Raw genomic sequence first — 20704 nt, 5'->3', positions numbered from 1 at the left:
ATCCAAACAGAAACAAAGCCGCCGGGAGGTCAGCGGCGGGCTTCCTGCTCGAGGAGGTGCACCACGCGGAAAGAAAGAAGAGAGGAGAGGAGCGCGTGTGTTTATGTGATAGCCTCTGCTTTTTTTCTGATCAATTTAACCGCTTCCGCATGTAGGCCGTCGTCTGGATGCATCTCCAGACTTGCTCTCAGGGTTCAGCGCGGTTACGCAAACGTGGCTTGGGTTGTCATGCGCGGGGCTCCTCTCGTCTGAAAGCCGGAGAGAGGACGGGACAGAGCCGTGCCTGTCCACCGTCTGCCTGTCACCGTGATTTATGAGCGTCGTGTGCTCAGACTTCAGCGGCGTGCGCACGTGTTTGCGTGGCCACAGAAACAGTTCATTAATGAGTCGGGCCCAGGAAAACCTCTGTCTGTGGTCTGGTTTCAATAAATCAGTGAGTGCTTGGGAGTGTGTGGGAATGCAGAGTGTTTGTTATTGTCACTTAGAACAGCTGGTTTAATGGAGTCAATCCAAGGGAACAGTTGCAAGAGGATAGCTGGTGTTTTGAAGGGAGGCTACTTACATCTGACCTGATATTAAATAACCAGTTTAATTACTTTTAAATTCCTAAACACTAACAAGAACACTCCAGCTCGTTTTACGCTGACGCGTACAGCCCCACCAAAGAATGATAGGAGATTATCAGGAGTTCATTGCATGTCTGAAAGCAGCTATACCGTTTTCTCCACCCACATTTACAGTCTCTCCTGTGGCTCTACTTTTTCCATCTCCTTCGAGTCATTGGCATCATTTATTGTACCCACCTCTTTCACCTGTTTGCCAGGATGCTGCTGCTGCAGAAGCTGCAGATGAAGCTGCTCCTGTTGCTTCTTATAAAACTCCTGCAGGTGTTGCTGTGCAGACACAAAAATGCACAGAAAGAGTTAGAAAATAAGATTCAGAAAATGCACATGTATAGAAATTATTATTATTATTATTATTATTTCTAATATAACCATAAATATCCATACAAATAAAATGTATTTACTGGCTATGACATCCAATCTACTGAAAGCATTATTTGGTAAACATGTTCTCTTCCTATTGTCTCCACTAATTCAGCTCCAGCTGTTGCTCCACATGTTGGTTCTGCAGAAACTGTTGCACAGTATAAGATATAAGCTTCTCTACTGCTTTGGGCGTTTGCATCCTCGCCACCTTTCACACTCTTTTCCATATGGACGTTTAATAGTTCCACAGTTCTGCAGGGGGGGGGGGGCAACAATTCATCATATTAACTACACATTTGGCAGCCAGAGTGCTGTTTGCTTCCTTTGGAGGGGTTGAAACAAACAGCGTGAAACCCTCCCAGGAACAGGTTCTCTGTGTTGAACCGATTCCTTTAACACACGGGCTGCAACAGTTATTAAAAACAAAGATGTTTTTTATTTCATAAGGCTGCTTGGCCTGGAGGAGACACAGGATCCCGGCGACTGGAATACACAGTCCGGTACTTTGCAAAAGTGCCGTAAAAATATCCACAATATTTAACAGACCCTAAATTTTTAATTTAAATTAGAGCCTCAGAAAAATATTTAGTGACATCAGTTAATCAACATGAGGGAAGATTTTGATCCTGTGAATTCCCAAATTCCCGTTAATAGCATGTGAGCAAATTTCAAACAATAGTTTACATTTTCTTCTGCTGACACTGACCCGAGTAAAATCTGAAGTGCCTTGAAGTTTCTGTAAAAGTCGAGCAAAGGCACGCCGTTGTACTGAAACCAAATCCAGAGTGTGAGCACTCTTAATGAAGAGGAATAATCAGGATGAGTGACGTCCTTAATTAAACAATCCTCTCCCCCTTAATCAAATCTATGAATGAGAAATGTGTTTCAACTCTTGACACAAGTCTCTGCCGAGTGTGTGCTTTTCCTCAAAGCTGATTCCAAATATTACATCATCCGTCACCTATCACTCAGCTTCCAGTGTGCAAGCACAACTCTGCCATGCTCCCTCTCGAGCTCCCTGATGGATGCTTGTCAGGGAATTGAACCGGCGACACACCGGAGACAGTTAATTAGAGGTGACATGAAACAAGTGTGTCAATTTCAGATTCCTCTTGGTAAGCATGTCAAGGACACCGGGCTGTGGTGAGTTGGCATGAGCGACTGGTGGCTGCTGATACACGAGCACAGCAGTGACTCAGGGAAGTGTGTGTTGTAGGCAGAGCTCTGCATATTTGTAATTCCAAATGTATTTGGTTGTGTACATGTTTGTGCATCTCCATCCCTATGCAGTTGTCGTTTCCTGTGGATGGAGCATGGCTTGGATGTCGGTGCGAGTGTGTACGGGGCGTGCACGCGTACCTGCTGTAGCATAACTGCCTGCTGCTGCTGGAGCAGGGCCTGGAGCTGCTGTGGAGAAAGCACCTGCTGCTGGAGGATCTGCTGCATCTGTTGCGGCGTGATCACCTGGGGACTCATCATGGCCACCGACACGGGAACCTGGGCGAGGGCGGACGAGAGGGCGAAGGTCAGGAATCAGGGACGAATTATAGCATTTCAGAAAGCACAGGAGGGACGAGTAAACAATGAGGGCATATGAGTGAAATACATGGAGGGAGTAAAAATAAAAAAGCGGCAAGGAGCAGGAAAATAGAGCATCCGAGACGTGCGTCAGGCCAAGTGGCGTGGTTCTACTGGGAGCGTGGTAATTGGTGACTTGAGAAGTAGGGAGAGCAGGCCTCCCATGGCCGTGACGCCTGGCAGCCCAGAGGAGATGCTGAAGGACAGATGGGTGCTGTGCCTTTGTGTTGCACAATCCCTTATTTTCCTGCCCGCACCCCGCTGGGAGATGTGAGCGATTTAAATAGACATAGACCTTAATTAGCAGGACCCTTGAACTTCCCCACTTAAGCGCGCCTATCAGTGCTGCTATTGTAAAAAAAATAAAAACAGAATGAAAATGCACGAGCCTAAAGTTGATTAAAAAGCGCACGGATGAAGTGGACACACTGCAGGGGACAATCAGCGTGATGTGCCGGGTCACGGCTCGGCGTTTGGGGGGTCTGGCCCCCGAGATACATCTTTGTTGGACGGGGAGAAGAAAATAAAAAGGATTAATGCTTCTGCTTTTGAAGTATTTTGTATTCAAGTCTCACGTTCTGACAAAAAAGCATCCGAAAGCACACGTCCTCCGGGCTGGAAACCAAAATATGTCATTCTTCTGTGACAATCATTAAAAACACGAGCTGTCAAGCTGCGGCGGAAGAACTGCACCCAAACAAAACAGTACACACGTATCCTACGTTTCCGCCAAATTGTTCTAAGGCGGCAGAGAAAGCAGCTTCTGAGGCTTCAGATCAATGGAGAAAGATGCACTTCTCCTCCGCACATTTTTAACAGGGGAGTGTGGGCTTTAGCTGAATTACACACGCTCGGCTCCTTGCGGCTGCTTAAAAATTGAACAACGTTTTGCGAGGAGAAGACAATACTTTTGATTTGTGTTTACTTGTGAGTTACAGAAGACAAAAATCAACATTGAGTGAATGATTTAGCATCTGACACGCCGCAGAAACCCTGTGGTTTACTCAGACTTATATATATACACACATATTTTCCAGACTCACTGAAGTGCCTGTTTTTAATGGGCTGTTTGTTTGGCCTGTGTTGATGCTCCCGAGCAACTCCCGAAAAATGCTGAGCTTTTTATAAACAGTATAAGGTGCTGAATGAAGTTAGAAACCTTTGTGATCATCCCACCTGGTTGTTTTCTGGCTATCTCAGAAGTCTGTTATCTGTTATATAATTTACAGACCCAAGTTCACGACTTTTCAAAATAAAAGCTCTGTAATTGGAATCTAAAAAAAAAAAAATCAAATCATCAAAAAAAATGGAGGCCCCAGGTTTGAACCCAACTGCTGTAGCTTATCAGAGGATGTAGAATAAGACTCAGAATGCAGGCTGAAGACACATGGTGCCCCCCCTCCCCACCTCCTCTTTATTCAGATATTATGAATATTGTTCATTTTGTGTCCTAATCGCACTGAATTCACCTCTTTGAGCCCTTATGCCCTTACATATGAAACGTGAAGTTGATACGTTGAACACTTCACGGGATATGTGATACAGACAGATATAGATTTCTGCACTAAGGACGTAGATGACCTTTAAAATGTAAAATAAATCGGCTGAGATGCAAAATTCCCAGCACAACAATTCACTAATGCAGGACTTTCAGGGGTTTGGATTCTTCCATCTTGTCAACAAATTGTCTTGACGGACAAGCTTTATGCAACTGTAACACAATTAAAATGTCAACATGTAGCAACACCTCCGCTGACACTAATTGCTGCGGTGTTTGGCATGGAGCTGCCATGACAGTAACTAGCCTATATGGTGTGTCAAGGGGCCAATAAGACATCCCTGTCCTCATCGCCAGCTAATCAAGCTGCCTTGATTACTTTCCATGCTTGTCTCTCCGCCCTCCCTCCCTCTCTCCCCTCTCTCTGTCAGGCCTTGACACGTCCTTGTTTAGCTCTCCTCCACCTCAACGCCCACCCCCACCCCAGGTTTCCCCCCCCCCTCTTTGATTAGCTCAGACATTTGCATGGTCACTACACATTTTTCATTTTAGAAGTCATTATGCATTAGTGGCTCCTGATCGCCCGCCTTGACTAATCCTGATGAACTGAAAATCACAGCTGAAGGTCAACTTCCAGCCGGCCCCGCCGCACATTCATATTCATATTCAAACAAATCCTGCCTCCATTGTTCATTAGGGTCTTAGAGAGGGAGAGAGAGAGAGGGGACTCCATCTGAGGTGGAGGAGGTGGTGGAGGAGGATGTTGTGGTACATCTCTTTTCTTCTCCGGACTCGAGCGCAGGGAGAGAGGAATGCATTCACAATAAGCGCGGTGGCTGAACAAAAGCCGTCAAAAGTTGCAAATTAAACAGTCTGTGTGTAATTATGCAAATGCTGTGCTTACACCTTCAATGTTATTAACCCTTGAAGCTACATTCGCTAGGTAAGTAATTACCCCTGCAGTCACTCCTGGTTTTGTGTTGGATGCTGTGACAATGGGACGAGTGCAGCTGAGAAACAACATGAGAGATGCGCTCATTAAGACCATTAATTGGATGCCGGCTCTCAAAGACGTTTTGGTTTACAAAAGGAATGCAGGAGTAGACGTGTAGGGGTTTAATGCAAATGAATGCGCAACCACAAATACACTGGAATCTAATATAAATTCAATGGGCAGCCTCTTTTTTCTAGTTTTCATCAAGATCCATAAAAAAACGTCTTGTCTCCCAATGTTAAATGTTAAAGACTACCCCAAAATTAAATGGTTTGTTTCCGGTAAAAAAGATACAAGATAAGATGTACCTTTATTTCTTTATCTGCTTATAAATCATTACGATTTATGGACAGCAAACAGCTAGGTAATGACATTGGGAAGTTTCTCTTCCAGTCTGATTGGCTTTTTAGAGACATAATGGCTGATAATAATCTTCATTTCACGAATGCTCCAAACAAAAAAAGGGAAGGGGGAGAAAAAGGCACGCGGGAAGAAAGGGAGAGGGGAGAGAAGGCACTGGCCCACGTCCATTGTGAAGTGCAGCATAATGCTAATTCCAGCATTTAACTGCATGCTTTTCTGCTTGACGTATCAGAGGCTCCGAGATGAAAGCAGATAAGTAATTGCTCTCCTGGTTCTTATTCTTCACTGACAACCCATAAATTTAATTTTACACACACGTTCATTTACATTTTCGAGTATATGACATGATAATTGCAGGAATATAACACCTCCATTCTGCAGGAAGCTGCATGAGGGCTTGATTGACGGGAGCGGTGAATTGAAAGGAACAGGAGGCTGAATTGCCTCTCCTGGAAATGATTTTGCCACGAAGGGATAAAATTAATGAGCATTTACTCGACGATGGCAGTGGCATAAACATCCACACGCCGTGAATAGACGCTCTCCTTCAGAGGAAGAGGAGCCATGATATCCAATTGGGCTCTGCCTGTGTTTCTCTGTAATCCAAAAGGATACGTTTTCCAGTACTGGTGCCCAAAAAAGTAATTATTAATGGAATTTATTAAATAGTTTTAAATGAATTGTAGCAGAGGTGGACGCCAGGGAGCTAAATCACAAAAAAAGATGAATCCAATTTTTGTAATAGTGCTAATTTGTACAGAAAAGAGCTGCTATTAGAGGAGCTTTGGACATGTGTACCTCCTTTAATGCTCTTGTTAAACCGTGCTCACCATTTGAACTCCTATTTGTTTATGTCCCGTGTCTTAAACGTGAACGATGAGCTGTGTTGACATGAACTTTGCAGCCATGTGGTTTGCCCTCGGAGCTGGGAGGCAAAACAAAGGAGCTTTAAATTGGCTCCTGATGTGAAAACACTGGTGAGGCCCCCGACCCACAACAAGACCATCATTACACCACTCATGTCACACCCGCAGCCTGTGACCAGCCTCTCCACCGCCTCACAAAAGGTCAAGCTGCTCTGCGGAGATCTTCCAGGTGGAGCTGGTGCCTTATTTACTGCCAGAATACCTCAGGCGTTCTGGGATTAAATGCAAAACACAGAGGTGGGAACTAATAAGTACAAATACTGTATTTAAGCAGGTATCTGTGATTTCTACTCATTACAATTTAAATGCATTTGAGGGTAATTATTGTTTTTTCAGATTTCAAGCTAAATCGATTGGACGACAAGACGGAAAAAACAATTCCTTGTCGTATATCTATCAATTTTGATTTTATACTTTGAGTAAATGTGATTTGATTCTTTTACTTGAGTATCTTTACTTCTACTTCAGTGAAAAAAGTGTGTACTTTTGCCACCTCTGGCAAAACACCACATTTCTACGCCGTTGCTGCCAACGACTGTTTGCACGTAACCAATGGGTAAAAATGCACTTCCAGCAATTACACACACACTCACAGTGCTTTATCTTTGCAGCAATGAGTTTTCTTATGAGCGAACTCAAATTACCAAAAGCCTGAGATAAGTGGGGCATCAGAGTTCAAACTTAAACAATTAAAGTCCAGGGGAGAGGAATTCCCTTTTATTCGATTTCATTCCGCACAATTCACTTAGTAGTAATAAGCAGGGGAAGTGGGGGGGGAAGTGGCGATAAACCGTAAACGTTGTGTGAACACAGGGCGGTTATCGACGACAGAGGTTGTTGCTGTAGCGCTGGATGGGGGGGGGGGGGGGGGGACTGAGCTGCGCCAGACACAGCTGAGATAAACGCAATGAAAAATAGGAGGATCCTGGTCGGTAATTACTGTGGATCCTTGGCAGGGAGAGTCACCAGCTAATTAAGCGACCGGCTTCATTTGACTCTTGGTCAGAGATAAAGAAATCATGAAAAGTGCCACTGCCCACCACCCTCCTGTTTCCCCTTTCATCTCAACCTCCTGAGCATCTCAGGGGACGCAGGGCCCAAACTCAGATCCCCCCCCCCCTCCCCTTCCCTCTGCCTTGCAACACATGGACTTCTGACCTCCCGGCTCCCTTTCAGCTGACACTGCTCATTTATTGCCATACAGCCAATTACTGCCAAGCGTGGCCGAGCCATTATTGATGGCCGGGACTCTCGCCACCAAGGCGACAGGGCCGGGCAAACGAGGCCCCCGCTGTGGAGTTCAAGTGTGTGGCGAGCAGTGTTTACCGTGTGGAAGAATCACAGGCAAGCCGCACTCACTCAGATGCACGTCGTGTTTTTCGGCTTAGCCAGATCAATACTCCAGATTGTCAGGACTGACGCTAAGTAGATTACTAAATGTTTTCCCGAATCAATTCCCATCGCCGTGTGGAAGCAGTGCATGGGAAGTGCAATTTATCATAACATAAAGGCCCATCATGTAAAAAGCCTCTAATAAAAAACCCCAGAGGGGAATGAGAGGAGGCTTAGCATGATTTCCATATTGATTTATCTCGACATGCAGATAGTCATTGATTAAGCCCCTCGAACGTGGCGTACAGCGGCGTAGCGGTGCGACGCGGCTTGTACACATTGTTTGTGTCATTATCAGCAAAGGATTGTCGCAACTTTATCGTTTTGCCGCCACGATTCGCTCCAGCCCGATGCCTCCCCGCAGGTGTTAAGAATCGGGGGTTGGGGGGGGGGAGAGGAGGGAGAGAATTAAAAAAGAAAAAAGAAAGTCCAGAGAAGAAGTAGAGAGAGGAGAGTGCTGGATGGAAAGAGAGTGAGAGGGGCGGAGGGGGGGTGGCTTTCCCTCAGATGTTGCAGGTAATATGGCCTCCACTGGATCAGCCTCTTCATCAGTGACACACAGTAAATTACAAGTGCTTCAAGCAGCTCAGTGAATTATAGTTCATCACTAGGAAAAGACTCGCCCCACCCCCCCCTCGCACTCCCTCACCACCGGGGCCTGGGCGTATCAGATCTGCCAGGTAGGATCCAATTAACACCCTGGCCAGAATCATCAGATTGCATGTGTAAGGGCTGGTATAACTCGTTTATTGCTCCCATGTATCTTCTGTCACAAGGTAAATTTGTTGCTGCTACATCAAAGGTCTGAGCTACTTTTTTTTCCCCCCCTTCCTCTTCTTCTTCTTTCCTTATCCCTCCCTCCCTCCCGCTCACTTTCTCTTGATCCCCCCCCCCCCCCGAACTCAGCTACATCGCCTTGGGGTTGCATTTCAACTTCTTTTGCATCACAATGATGAACCTGCTCTGTCCTCGAAATTTAGCAATCTTGTCCTGTAGGTGTTGTAAATGCAGTGGGGGGAAAAAAAAAAATCTTGTTTTCTGGTTACAAAAGCAGTAACCAAGGGTGTTTGACTTAAAATGTGCTGACGGTTTTTTTTCTGCCTCGTCTTTTTTCGTTTTCTCTCTCAGAGTCAACACAAGTTTTCCTCATGAATAACATAATATCCCCCCCCCCCCCCCCCCCCCCGTGATAAATTATTTTTTTTTTACTCTATTTTCAGATCCAACCAGAGGGGATGCAGCGGAAAGATATATTCAAAAATGTAAATGTGAGCTACCTTCCTTTAGCCACGCACGCCGGAGTCGGCTAAGCTATACTCAAGCCGAGCGGGGCAGCCCTTTTCCCTGCATCTGTGTTCCGGATGAGAGCCAATAAGCAGATGAGAGCTGCCATCGAGATCATATTGGCTCAGTGGTGAGACGCGTTGGCCTGACCTTTAGGAAAGTGCAACACTTCCTAGGATGGCCCAGTGCCCACGGCCGATGATGTGACTGGCCTGGGCTTGAGGAAGCTGGAGAATTTGCACGAAACATGACTAAGTCTCTTCCCAGCCATAAAACCTTAAATATTTTCATTCATGCTTAAGAGTAGAGTGTTGCGCAGATGGGATTGAGGTTATTAATCTCGTAAAAAAAAAAAGCCTGATAGTGCGAAAGGGGCAGAGCGGCGGCTGGAAACGCTCACTGGAGCTAAGCTCTCGAGTTTTGTACGCGGAGAATCGGACATTAAATGTAGGGAGGGAGGTTCAGGGAGCAGCTTCAGACTGTCAGGCCCTCACGAGGCTGGGTCACAGGGTCAATCCAGACGTTTTATATGTGGAACCTGACATATAGAGGTGGTCGTTGGGTCACGTTCGGAGGAGGAGACGTCCTGAGGTAGTCGGGTGTGTTTGCCTCGTGTAAATCTTAACGTCTTCTGCGGTTTGTTTTCAGGGAAATGACCGGAAAATTGGGTTTGCATATGATTTGTTTGCAGGACATGGAAGACTGTATTGCTTTTTATCACCGGAAGCTCTCGGATCTTGTCGTCTTTGGGGTCTTCTCTATATGTGGCACCTCTTTTTCATCCTGAGATCTTTGGATTCTTCCAGTTTTGCCTCCATCGCAAAACTGTGGTCTCACGTGGGCTCACTCAGGTCCAGCTCTGCCCTCTTCCTCACCGATAATGATCAATAGTACAACTGAGAAAAACAACTTCCACAAAGTCACTTCTGGCAATGCAAGAACTTTAAGTGCTGGTGTTTGTGTGCAGACGAATTATGCATGTGTGTGTGTGTGTGTCTGTGCGAGCGAGCGAAACAACTGTCAAATTCATAGGCCTCTGTAATCCTCTCCGCCTCTCCTTGTCCGCGTTTCTTTATTTGTATTCCAAATGTCAGTGTATAAATGCCTTTCAGAGGGGGGATATTGCCACAGAGAGGAGGAGAGCTGGGGGAGAAGGGAAACGGAGACGAGAGGGTGTTGTGTGCCCTGGGAGAGCCGTGTAAGCAGCATGGCGGAGGCAGGGGGATTTACAGGGAGAAATAGGTGTTTATTGAGTGCTCCCGTGGGCTTACTGTGTAATAATAGACCTGTCACATTACGCAAATGTGGAGAAGCTGCTTGCGCGTGTGTTTGTATGTGTGTTTGTGGGACTGTTTTTTTTCCCTTTTACTTGTGTGTACGTGTGTGGATGCAACCGCCTGCCTGCGCATCATCAGCTCCCGAGAAGCGCCGATGAGCGAGCGGATAGAATTAGTCAAGCGAGAGCCTTTAGCCGCTAATACGTGTAATTAAAACTGCGAGCTGGGGCACTTAGATGCTTGTGTAGTAAATAATTTACATGCCATGATCTATGGATCATTTCCTGCTCTTAAATACCGAAGACCGGAGAACAAGAGGAGAAGTGGGGAAAAGAAGCGGAGTGGCAGGGGATTTATGAGCATCTCTGCCATAAGCAGGATGTCATGGTAATATTAATCCTTCCCCCCCCCCCCCACCACTCTCTACAGCGCTAATCATACAAGGGGATCAATGCGCGTGATTCCTCCAGTGGAAAAGTGGTAGCGTGATTGCCATTGACGCTTATCAGGCCACAAAGTTAATAAAATATCGCAGTACAGCATCCATTGTGGCCTCATAATCCAGGTAAATAATGCGGCTTTATTGGATAAACTCCCCACAGACGGGAATAATAGGCCTAAAAAAAAAATATAGTGCTGACACAAATGTGGAATAGCACAATAATAATAATAAGGGGTTTTAAATCAAGTGAGAGTTTCCACTGCTTTATATTGATATTTGCACAATGACATATTACAGCTAAAATGTCAGTGGAAATGAGTGGATTGAGTCCCAGGGCAGAAAGGATCCAGCAGGCCCTGCTTGTGCTCACTGGGAGCCTCGGTGGCGCCTCGGCCTGCGATGGCAAACTTTCTTGGAACTGCAAGGTGAGGACGTTATAATGGGTGTTAATAAAGGCTGGATCAACAGATGGATTAGTCGGGAGCCGATCGGCGAGGCCCTCCCGGTTTTATACCGATTCATATCGCGAGCCAAGGATGGAGTAAGCAAGTGTAAATATTCAATATTTACCATGTGCTAGTGTTATTAGAGGCAAGGGGGCCTGGACGCCGGCTCACGGTTATCGTGCGCCAAACGCAGCTCTCATTCAATATTGTTCCTCCTGCCATGTATGTATTGTATTTGGCAACTATGGAGGCATTTGTAGATCTGGAACCCGTTTGTTCGAGTGTTTTCAATTTTGGCACGACGGAGCCTCAGACAGAGGGAGCACAATAAGAAAACTTTTCCACCCCTCCAGCAGCTCAATAATTAATTTCCACTCAAATAAACAAACAACCCCTCGATAATCCCGACGCCGTCATGTGTGAATATAAGGACAATATTAACTTGATGAGGTTGAATTATTTAGACGCAAGAAAAGGGAAAAAGCACGGCCGAGGCTTTGCTAACCTTATCTCCTCCCCTGTACGTAATTAGGTACACAGGGGTGTGACTCCCATTGAAGGCGTCGACATTGTTAAGACTGTGAAAATACCAATGGGTGAGGTGAACGCCAATTTCCCTTTCATCATTGAAATGCACGGCGCTTCTAATGAGGTGAACCATTGCTCCCTGATATTACTTATTAGCCGAGTGGAGGGCACAAACTCCCACACTTCAATTTCAAATGGCTAAAAAAAAAAAATGAATTGAATAATAAAAGAATACTAATAATAGAAAAACACGGAGCAGATGTCAAGGGGGTGGGGGGGCCTTACGTAAAAAAAATATAAAAACTAACCGTCTTGTTGACAGAGCCAAGAGACTCGCTGGTGTGAAAAAAAAAAGTCTTGACACCGCGAAGAAACGTGTTGATGTGCGAGTGTGTAGCCAGCGTACAATCTATGTGTGTTTGTGTGTGCATATGTGTACAAGTGTGACCTTTTCCAAACCACTGTCAACAGAAATAGACAGCTGGTCGAATCAATAAGGCAAATTAGTGTTGAAGAGTGGAATTGACAGGCAGTTAAAATTAGCCGTCGTCTGGCTGACACGTCTTTTCAAACAATATCTAACCTCTGGATATTTCGTGTCAACGCCACAATGGATCCAGTTAGAGGAGCGCATGGATCAAACAGGTCCTCCATTTTGGCGTCCGACTCAATAACCCTTGGGTATTCTTGAAGTTGTAATTATTGCCCAGTCTGGTGGACAATACACACAGACTATGACACGTAGTCTTGACAATAGGAAGGCGGCTCGTGGAGGGAACTGTGCACTCAGAGATCTGTTGTGTCTTTTCCCGTGTCTCTGTGACTTTTAGCTTCCTGGGGACCGGCTCGTCCGGCTTTAGGATTCCAATGACAGGTCGGCGGATTGCGTTGGCAAATCAAACACACTTGTGGAGCAGAGGAAATCTTTTCGCGGGGAGCATGTATTATGGATGGACTTAAGAGATTAGGCGGGGAGCTGCTTTACCTGCAGTGGACGCTGCTTGTCCTGGCTCTTTGGAGATTTCAGGCCACTGCCTGGCTGCTGCAAGAGTAATTGCCTCGCTGCTTGTAGGGCCTGGGAAGGAGAGAACACAAAACAGAAAGGACGGTGTGAAAAAACGAGGAGAAGAGCCTCTGAAAAAAAAACAACATGTATCCGATTCCCTGAAACTGACAGAAGAGATAATGAAAATGTTAATTGGCATCTTTCTGGCAGATTCCCATGACACAAAGCAACAGTAGCCATGCTCCAAGAAAACTGTGTTGCGGCACTGTCTCAAAATCACTCCCTTTTACAAGTTCACACAGATCCACAGACACCAGAGCTTTTGCCAACGTGCACTTTGGAAGGCTTTTCGCTCAACTCGCTGTTTTTGCGTGTGGACGAGAGGCTAAAGCGCTAAGGAGGAAGTTCGCTTTGCAAAGACCCCACATCAGTGTGGACAGGCCATGGAAACCACATCTAGAACACTTCCAGATGTTGTTAACACCACCACGTTCTAGCTGCGATCGAGAACAGATAGTTTGTTTAAAGCATCGCAGAAGAAGAGGGTGGAGGAGGTGCTGAGCTGCAGAATAGAACAAAAGTAAGAGAGATCCACAGCATCAGTGGAATTGACCTGTCTAGTGTGTGCTCAACTGAAATACCCACTTCTCTCTGCAAATTACTGCCACATTTGCATATTCATAATATCAATTTGAAGTAGAGGCAGCGCCGTGTGAAGTGTCTCTGGGAGCTGTAATTAAAGTTGACAAAATCAACATCAGATTACATTTAGAGGGAATTAACTAGCAGCCCAGGTTTTTACACCGTGCATTAAGGGTGCTTGTGAGCAGGGGATGGGTGATAGATACAGAGAGATGGGTCGGTGGATAGATGGAGGAAGAGAGAGACCTTCCCCCTTTCTGATGCAATTAGCTCTTAGCTGTTTACACATAGAAGAATTAGTCAAATTTGTAAAAAAAGACGTGTTGGCATATGTCGGCTTGATCCGAATCGCAGCAGCTGAGGACGCGGAGTCATTCATATCTCTGGGGTTTGAAGGGATTACAGATCTCCTCCCGCCCCAGCTGCGTGTACCGACCGGGTGTGTGACGAGTGGAGCTGCAGCTTCACAGGTATGGCGGCAGCTGGGCGAGCAGCTTCACTCCCCGTTCTTCAAGAGCGCGCGGATAAAAGACGTCTGCTCGAAAAGGAACATTGTGCACAGCTGCTGCTACTGCTGCTGCACAGTCGTACATCGTGTATTCTTTAGTTCCACGAGCATCAAGTGGGAGAAGAGGGGGGACATGTATGCACACACACACACACACACACACACACACACACACACACACACAGGGACACAACACAACAACTTCCAAGGTGTTTTCCTTTTTTTTGGGAGGAAAAAAGAAGAGGACGAGTAGGAGGAGAAGCGATGAGCGACGGAGAGTGACACTTCCTCAGGAATCGGGGGTGCTCATTTTTTTTTTTTTTTTCCTGGTACTTGCTTGCCAGTATCCATGACAACAGCTGCCTTGACGGGGCGTGCATATGGCGCGGCTCTCGCCAGCTGGTGGGAACAATGTTTGAACTAGTACATTGAGATCCTGAGCAAACAGGGGGGGGGGGGTACATGGAGAGGTGGTGGATCCGTCTGGCTGGCTGCTCGGGAGGAGCCAGACTTTCTGAACTCGAGTAAACAAACATTACACTGGCACTGGGTCCTAACTGCATTGATCTGTCTCCTTGGTAAGAGCCTAGTCGCCACCGCTTTTTATATGTGTGTGTGTGTGTGTAGTGTGACATCTGTAATCAGAGTCTTTAATCAGCACACACACACACACACACACGCAAAAAAAGTAGCTTGTAGCACCTGCCGCAGTCAAGCACACACACACACACTCACACACAGGCGTGCACGTGTCGCGCTGGCCTTCTTCTTCTTCGAGACGGGAAATCAAACGCGGCGCCCGACTTTCGCTTCCTTGAACCGAACACAAAAGACAAAACAAATTCCTCGAACGCAGCCAATCACGTCAGTAATTAAAGCGCGGTCTAATTAATCTCGCCGTGATTGGTGAATCAAAGTAATTATAAGGCTTATTGAGTCCCGCACACTGTAGTTAGCGGGGAGGCTGCTTGACGAGAGCGAGCCCCGAGGTAGCCGTCTGGAGGAAATGTTTATTCGTGTGTGAATCAATAATGACTCTCCGCGTTGTACCCAAAGTCAAAAGAGATGCCGGGTGTGTTATGCACAGTCAGGAGTGTAAAGAAAGGGATGCTTGTAGCCGCGCTCGCTGCTGGGTAAACACGGCAGGAGGTGCAGGTATGAGAGGTGATGCACAACGGCAACTAGTCTGCCCAGACTGCAAAAGAACAAGTGCTTCTCCAAACATAACAGACCTTATTAACAGCGGCCAAACTTTTCCCCGAGCGGTTTGTCAAGCCTCACGCTGTCTGTCGCCTCTCCTGCGAAAGTGGGGTTAGCCATTTTTCTGAGAGGAAACAGACGCACAGTCCTCTCCCCCCCCCCCTCACTTTCGCCCCGCTCTGAGTATTCAGCCATTACAGTAAAAGGCGCCAATTTGTGCCGCCCACTTCCCACTCCACGTCGATGGCGAGCCGGAGCCCACCTCAAATGCGGAAAAGCGCAGAATGCCAAGAAAAGTCATCAAAAGTTTTGCTGGAGAGCTGCGGCGGCGGTGGACAAAAACACAGACCGAGAGCAGTAGGGCCGTCTGTTTAACCTGGGTTGCTATGCACGGAAAAATGACATCCCCTGGTCTATTAATGCACACATTGTATAAACAGCCCGTTGTGACACATTCTTCAGAATGAGAGAGTTGGCCAGACAGAGAGAAAGAGAGAGAGAGAGAGAAAAGAGAGAGCGAGAGAGAGGCGAAGAGGCAAAAAGGAGCCAGGCCCGCTATATAAATAACAAGGCACTCAGAGGCATATTTGATGTTGATATCCATCACCGAGGTTGGGAAGGAGGAAGAAAATAAGACGGGGGAAAATAACACACGGAGCGGCCGAGACCGCGACACGGGGATCCTTATGAAAATAAGATTCAGCCCAAATGGATCTGGTGTAATTGGTTTCAGATAGTGAGGTCAGGAGAAAGGCGATACGGGCGACTATTATGCGCAACGGACTAAGAAACAAGAATGTTTACACAGGCATTCCTCCGCTACATTAATAGGCATGCAGACATCACCGGAGAGAGAGAGGGGGGGGGGAGAAGAGACTGACGGAGGAGAACACCAGCCTTCCATTCATCCCTCTATTCTCCACTCTCCCATATCCCAGTGTTTGGAGTCTATACAAAACAGGGTAATAAGGAACACACATCACAATGCACCTTTGTAAGCAGCATGCAAAGATCTTAAACAAGCATGAAATACATTAGCGGGGGCCCTGCAATACCGGGCCAAACCATTACAAATCTCCAGATTGCTTATTTTGTGTGCGCGGCGGAGGCGGAGGGTGACGGCGAGGAAATAAGCCCTCCGCTAAGAATGTCGCTCTTTCAAATCCACCTGGAGACCGCGCGTTGTGCAGCCACGACATTGGAATTGGGACACATCTGAGGGGAGTGTGACATGGTGTTTGGACAGTGCTGATCACTTCGTGGCGCGGGTCACATTGGGAGTTTTGTCGTTTTTTAGGCTGATATGGCGGATGTTGGACGATGATGACACAGGTGTGAAATAAGCCGCCCGGGCGACAGGTACGTCTCGGTGCAAACACGATCACCGCAAACACGGCCAGTCGATTGTTGATCAATGATGAATGAGTTGGAACGCGATGACGCTGTGTTTCTGTTGCGTGTAAGATATTTGTGTTTGTGTGTATGCACATGTGTGTAAGTGTGTGCGTCTGTCACAGGGAGTAAAGGGCTGCTGTTCACCACTAGGCTGTCGGCCAGAACGACTCCAGTCACGCTGACAGCTTTGACAACTCCCACATACACACACACACACAGTCTCTCTGATGTGTACACATAAAACCACACACACACACACACACACACACACAAAAACAAAACAAAAGAGGCCAGAAAAAGGGAAAGTGTGACAGTTTCACAAGCTTGGGGATGGGGGGCCTGAACGCTAAGGAAAACAAGACACAAACAGTTTAAGCTGAACAAACAAACATGGCTGATTGGACTGAGGCTGCGGGGGGGAGATATACGCTGACACTCCACACACCAAAATATTTACACCTTATCTTCTTACATAAGTGGATTCGGGGCAGATGGATGGATGGCTACGGATTTGGAAGGGTTGACTGGAGAGGATAGACAAATGAGAAGATAGAGGGTGGGGATAACATGTCCCATACAATGTGTGAATGCGAAAGAGGGGTTTGTGAGTTTGTGAAAACAAGTGAATCTATATTCTGGAATACATTGTCACAGACCCTCAAAGAGTCTGCATGAAAGAATTGAAGGGATGAGAACCAGATCACAGAGAACGTGTGTCTCCCAAGTCATTGCTTGTGTTGTAAAAATGCTGCTTTAGGACGTGCCAGTCCCGCTAGTTAAATGTCGGGCTGTCGAGCTGTTGGTGATGAGGACAGGTTGGAGTCCTTCATGCTCTACGCAGGTGCCACCGACTGTTCAGGACATTCGCCTGTTACTATGAATGGAGTTCATGTCTAAAATCCAGCGAGGAAAGGGTCACAATGATTCCTGCATTACAGGTGAAAGGAACAAACAACTAGGACGTGGTGCATGGAAAATAAATATATGCGATGATTCCAGAAGATCCCTGATGGGTTCTTCAAACACCCGCTGGAAAATGAATGCCGGCACTATGACTGTTTTGAGATCAGGCCAATGCTTGATCCATTCAACTGAAGTGACGCAGCCACGGGAGTAGAAAGACTCCCATCCTTTCATAAAGGTCAGAACTGGTGCCTCAATAACGGCTGCAGATTCAGATCCCACATTGCCTCCACAAAGCCGCCACAGAGCAGAATGCACATGTGGATCCAGTCACCTTTGCATGGTTGAGTACTTGAAAAAGGGGGAATAAAAAATAATGACTCCTTGACTGCAGACGCAGAGGAGGAGATGGCGGAGATGCAGGAATGCAAAAAAAAAAAAACGGCTCAAACTGACCAGAAGGCCTTTTTGCAACGTGACAAAACTGGAAAAATGATTTTGAATGTGACAGATTCTCCAGAAAGTTGAAGCTGATTTGAACCATTCGTTGCACTACGAAAGAACATCCAAGGAAAACAAAAGGTTGCATTTCAGAGAATATCTGTTTCCATGCTTTCCCCATTCGGACCAGATGCAACTTTGACTTGTTTACACCTTTAAAGGCCGTTTGTGTGCGACCGTAATAATTTACAACAAAATCCAAATGTTTAAGTCGTCAATATTTTAAATTTTCAGGTCTCCATCTGCTTCAGAGGCTGAGAAGTTAAAGTTCATGTAAACGTTGGCGATGCCAACAGCCCCTCAGGTTTAAGGTGGTCGTTTTCAAACAATGCTGAGGTTTGAGAGTCTTTTTTATTCAGGACATTAGGTCTTAATGGGTTAACTGACAAGTGCCTAAGAAAATCTAGAATTATCCAGAGGTAGTTGCCGTTGGGCTCCCTCCCTATTTGACCGAGGATCATCTGGCTCCAATAATCAATGGGACGGTGGCGAGCAGGAAACCAAAATCTGACAAAGTCCCAACAGAAACCTTCTCACATGGGGCTTTCATGCAAAACTGGCGAGAAACCAAGGAGAAAGAAAAGAGGGAGGAAGAGAAGAATTTGGAAAGTATGTAGGAGTAATGAGCATTTGAATGTATGACTCAATAAATCAACAGTCTGCAGCGAACAAGGCGGGGAGGGAGAAAGAAAAGGGAGGAGGAGGAGGAGGAGGAGGAGGAGGGGGAAGGTCCGTGGAGAATCTGCTTGGACCTCAGGACTGGAGGTAAAACTATCCAGGAGAACAATGGGCTCCTGTGTCCCACTCCGCTATCTCCGCGTCGGAGTTTCCCGCTACTTCAGCTTCCTCCGTCTGAATCCGAGCACGAGAATACACTGTGTCGTGTCTCCATTTGTTGTCTCGGCCCCTTTCATTCTTCCCTAAACCAAACATATTGAGCGCTTACTCTCTTCAACTCCTTTGAATTCAACTCAACTCTTTCTCTCTCACCTTTCTTCCTTCTCCCTCCCTCCTCCCTCTCTCTCCACACGCTCAAATCACATTATTCATTTCTTACCCTGATCTTTCCTCACACACACACACACACACAAACACACACACTCTCATAGACGCACACAAACACGTCTCCCACTCCTTGTTTATTGATTCTCTAGATTAAAAATTCCTAGGGTGGAGGATTGTAACACACAAGCATCAAATTATTTTTGGGCTGTGCTTATTTGCCTTTCCCTTGCATCTATTTGGCCTGTGTCTGTAGACAATTATGCCGACCCAGCCCCAGACTCAGGTGCTAATAATGAAGGACAAATAGAATCATATGTGTAAACTTCCCCCACTGATGAAAATTTATATTAACTTTCTGCCACAGTAAACAGAGCTGCATAGCTACACCCTCCCGGGAGGATTGACAAGATGAATTTGCTCGCTGCTACCCCAGGAAGGAAAGGGAGAGATGAGCGGTGGGGAGTACAGGAGGGGCGCCTGGCTGTATTGTGTAACCTCTCACTTGTTGTTTTAAGGAAACACAGGTCTGTTTTGCCCATCGCACATAAAGCGAGTGTGTTTATGTCTGTGAGGGAGAGTTGAAGGGTGCATACATGTATATTTATATATAGAGAGATTCAAGCTAATATGTATGTGTCTGCAGAGACGCCGGGAGGCCGCATGCCAGCAATAACAGCGAGCGTGGCCTGCTGTCGCTAACATTCACTCCCATCCCGACCTCCTGCTGCTGCTCTGTGCAAACACAATGATATATCTGTTTGAGCACGGGAGAATAAACGTGAAATGAAATTTAAAACAAGAGCGCTTTGTCTTCCTGAAACAAAAATATATATATATACATTTTTAACAGGGTCTGAAAGTTGGAGCATACAATTGGCTAAACTCAAATCCAGATGTCTTCACTGCTTCTGTTCTTCAGACGGTCTTCTGTCCATTGTCTCGGAGCATCTCCTTCCATGCTTCATTACTTATGGAATCCAATTTACCCCGACAATGCACCTGCTTCCTCTGCTCTGTCTCCGCTGGTGGCTTTAGCAAGTCTACTATGACCTGTGCTGCATTGCTGCGTTAAGATAAGGTGACGGCAGGCCCATTCAGCGACGCTTCTTTTTTATCTACTGCTGCTCTTAGGGAAGTCCTTTAGAGCCTGGCGATGGAGAGAGCTCCACAATATACTATCACAAAGAGACAGAGAGGAGGGAAAATAGAGACGGAGCGAGAAGAGTTCGTCCAAGGCGTGTGTGGGGGTGGGAGAAGAGAGAGGTGCGTGTGTGTTCGAGGCAGACAGTCCGAGTGTGTGTGTGTGTGTGTGTGTGTGTGTGTGTGTGTCTTAGAGAGGTCAAGTGTTCTCCGAGCAAAAGCAAAGCTGGCTTGAGCCACGACTGTTGGACTGTGCAGCCCTGCAGCCATGTATGAGAAAAAAAACACAAACAGACACATTCTCTCAGCGTTACACACTTTCTCTCAGCTGAAGCGCTTGATTTCCTCTTCAGGTGATTATGATCCCTCTCCTTTTCACAGTTCCAGATGAGTGGAGGTCAAACAGCCGGATGAATACCCAATAGGAAATGTTGCGTTCAAGCCAGACGGGGTTCATTTGGAAAAGGAGGCTGAGTCCAGGGGAAAAACTGGAATTGGGGGATTGGGAAAATAAATCAATCGCTTTGACCTAGCTGCTTATAAGGAGAGCGATAATCACGTGAAGTGTACTAAAGATGGACGACGCTTCTCCGGTTCCTCCCACTGTCAAGGAGAGAAGATAAAATAAACCAGATGCAAACACTGACTTCTTACGCATTTGGAGTATCTACGTTACATGCACTTGAC

At 46.4% G+C, this 20704-nt stretch overlaps 1 protein-coding gene across 5 annotated transcripts in view; it reads right to left on the bottom strand.

The window, feature by feature from the left end:
- The window catches only part of foxp2 (forkhead box P2), a 105426-nt gene that overhangs the window by 32019 nt on the left and 52703 nt on the right, over nt 1–20704 (bottom strand). For all 5 annotated transcript variants that reach the window (XM_062383186.1, XM_062383181.1, XM_062383184.1 and 2 more), the window contains 3 exons: nt 12703–12792; nt 2349–2486; nt 804–893 (listed from right to left, as the gene is read on the bottom strand). In XM_062383186.1, coding sequence (XP_062239170.1) covers nt 804–893; nt 2349–2468 — 210 coding nt within the window. In that variant the 5' untranslated portion in view covers nt 2469–2486; nt 12703–12792. The remainder of the gene's footprint in view (nt 1–803; nt 894–2348; nt 2487–12702; nt 12793–20704) is intronic.

The sequence above is a fragment of the Platichthys flesus genome, chromosome 23, assembly GCF_949316205.1.
Source record: "Platichthys flesus chromosome 23, fPlaFle2.1, whole genome shotgun sequence".
NCBI lineage: Eukaryota > Metazoa > Chordata > Actinopteri > Pleuronectiformes > Pleuronectidae > Platichthys > Platichthys flesus.
The sequence above is the reverse complement of the archived record's forward strand: the minus strand, read 5'-3'. Positions and strand labels throughout refer to the sequence as shown.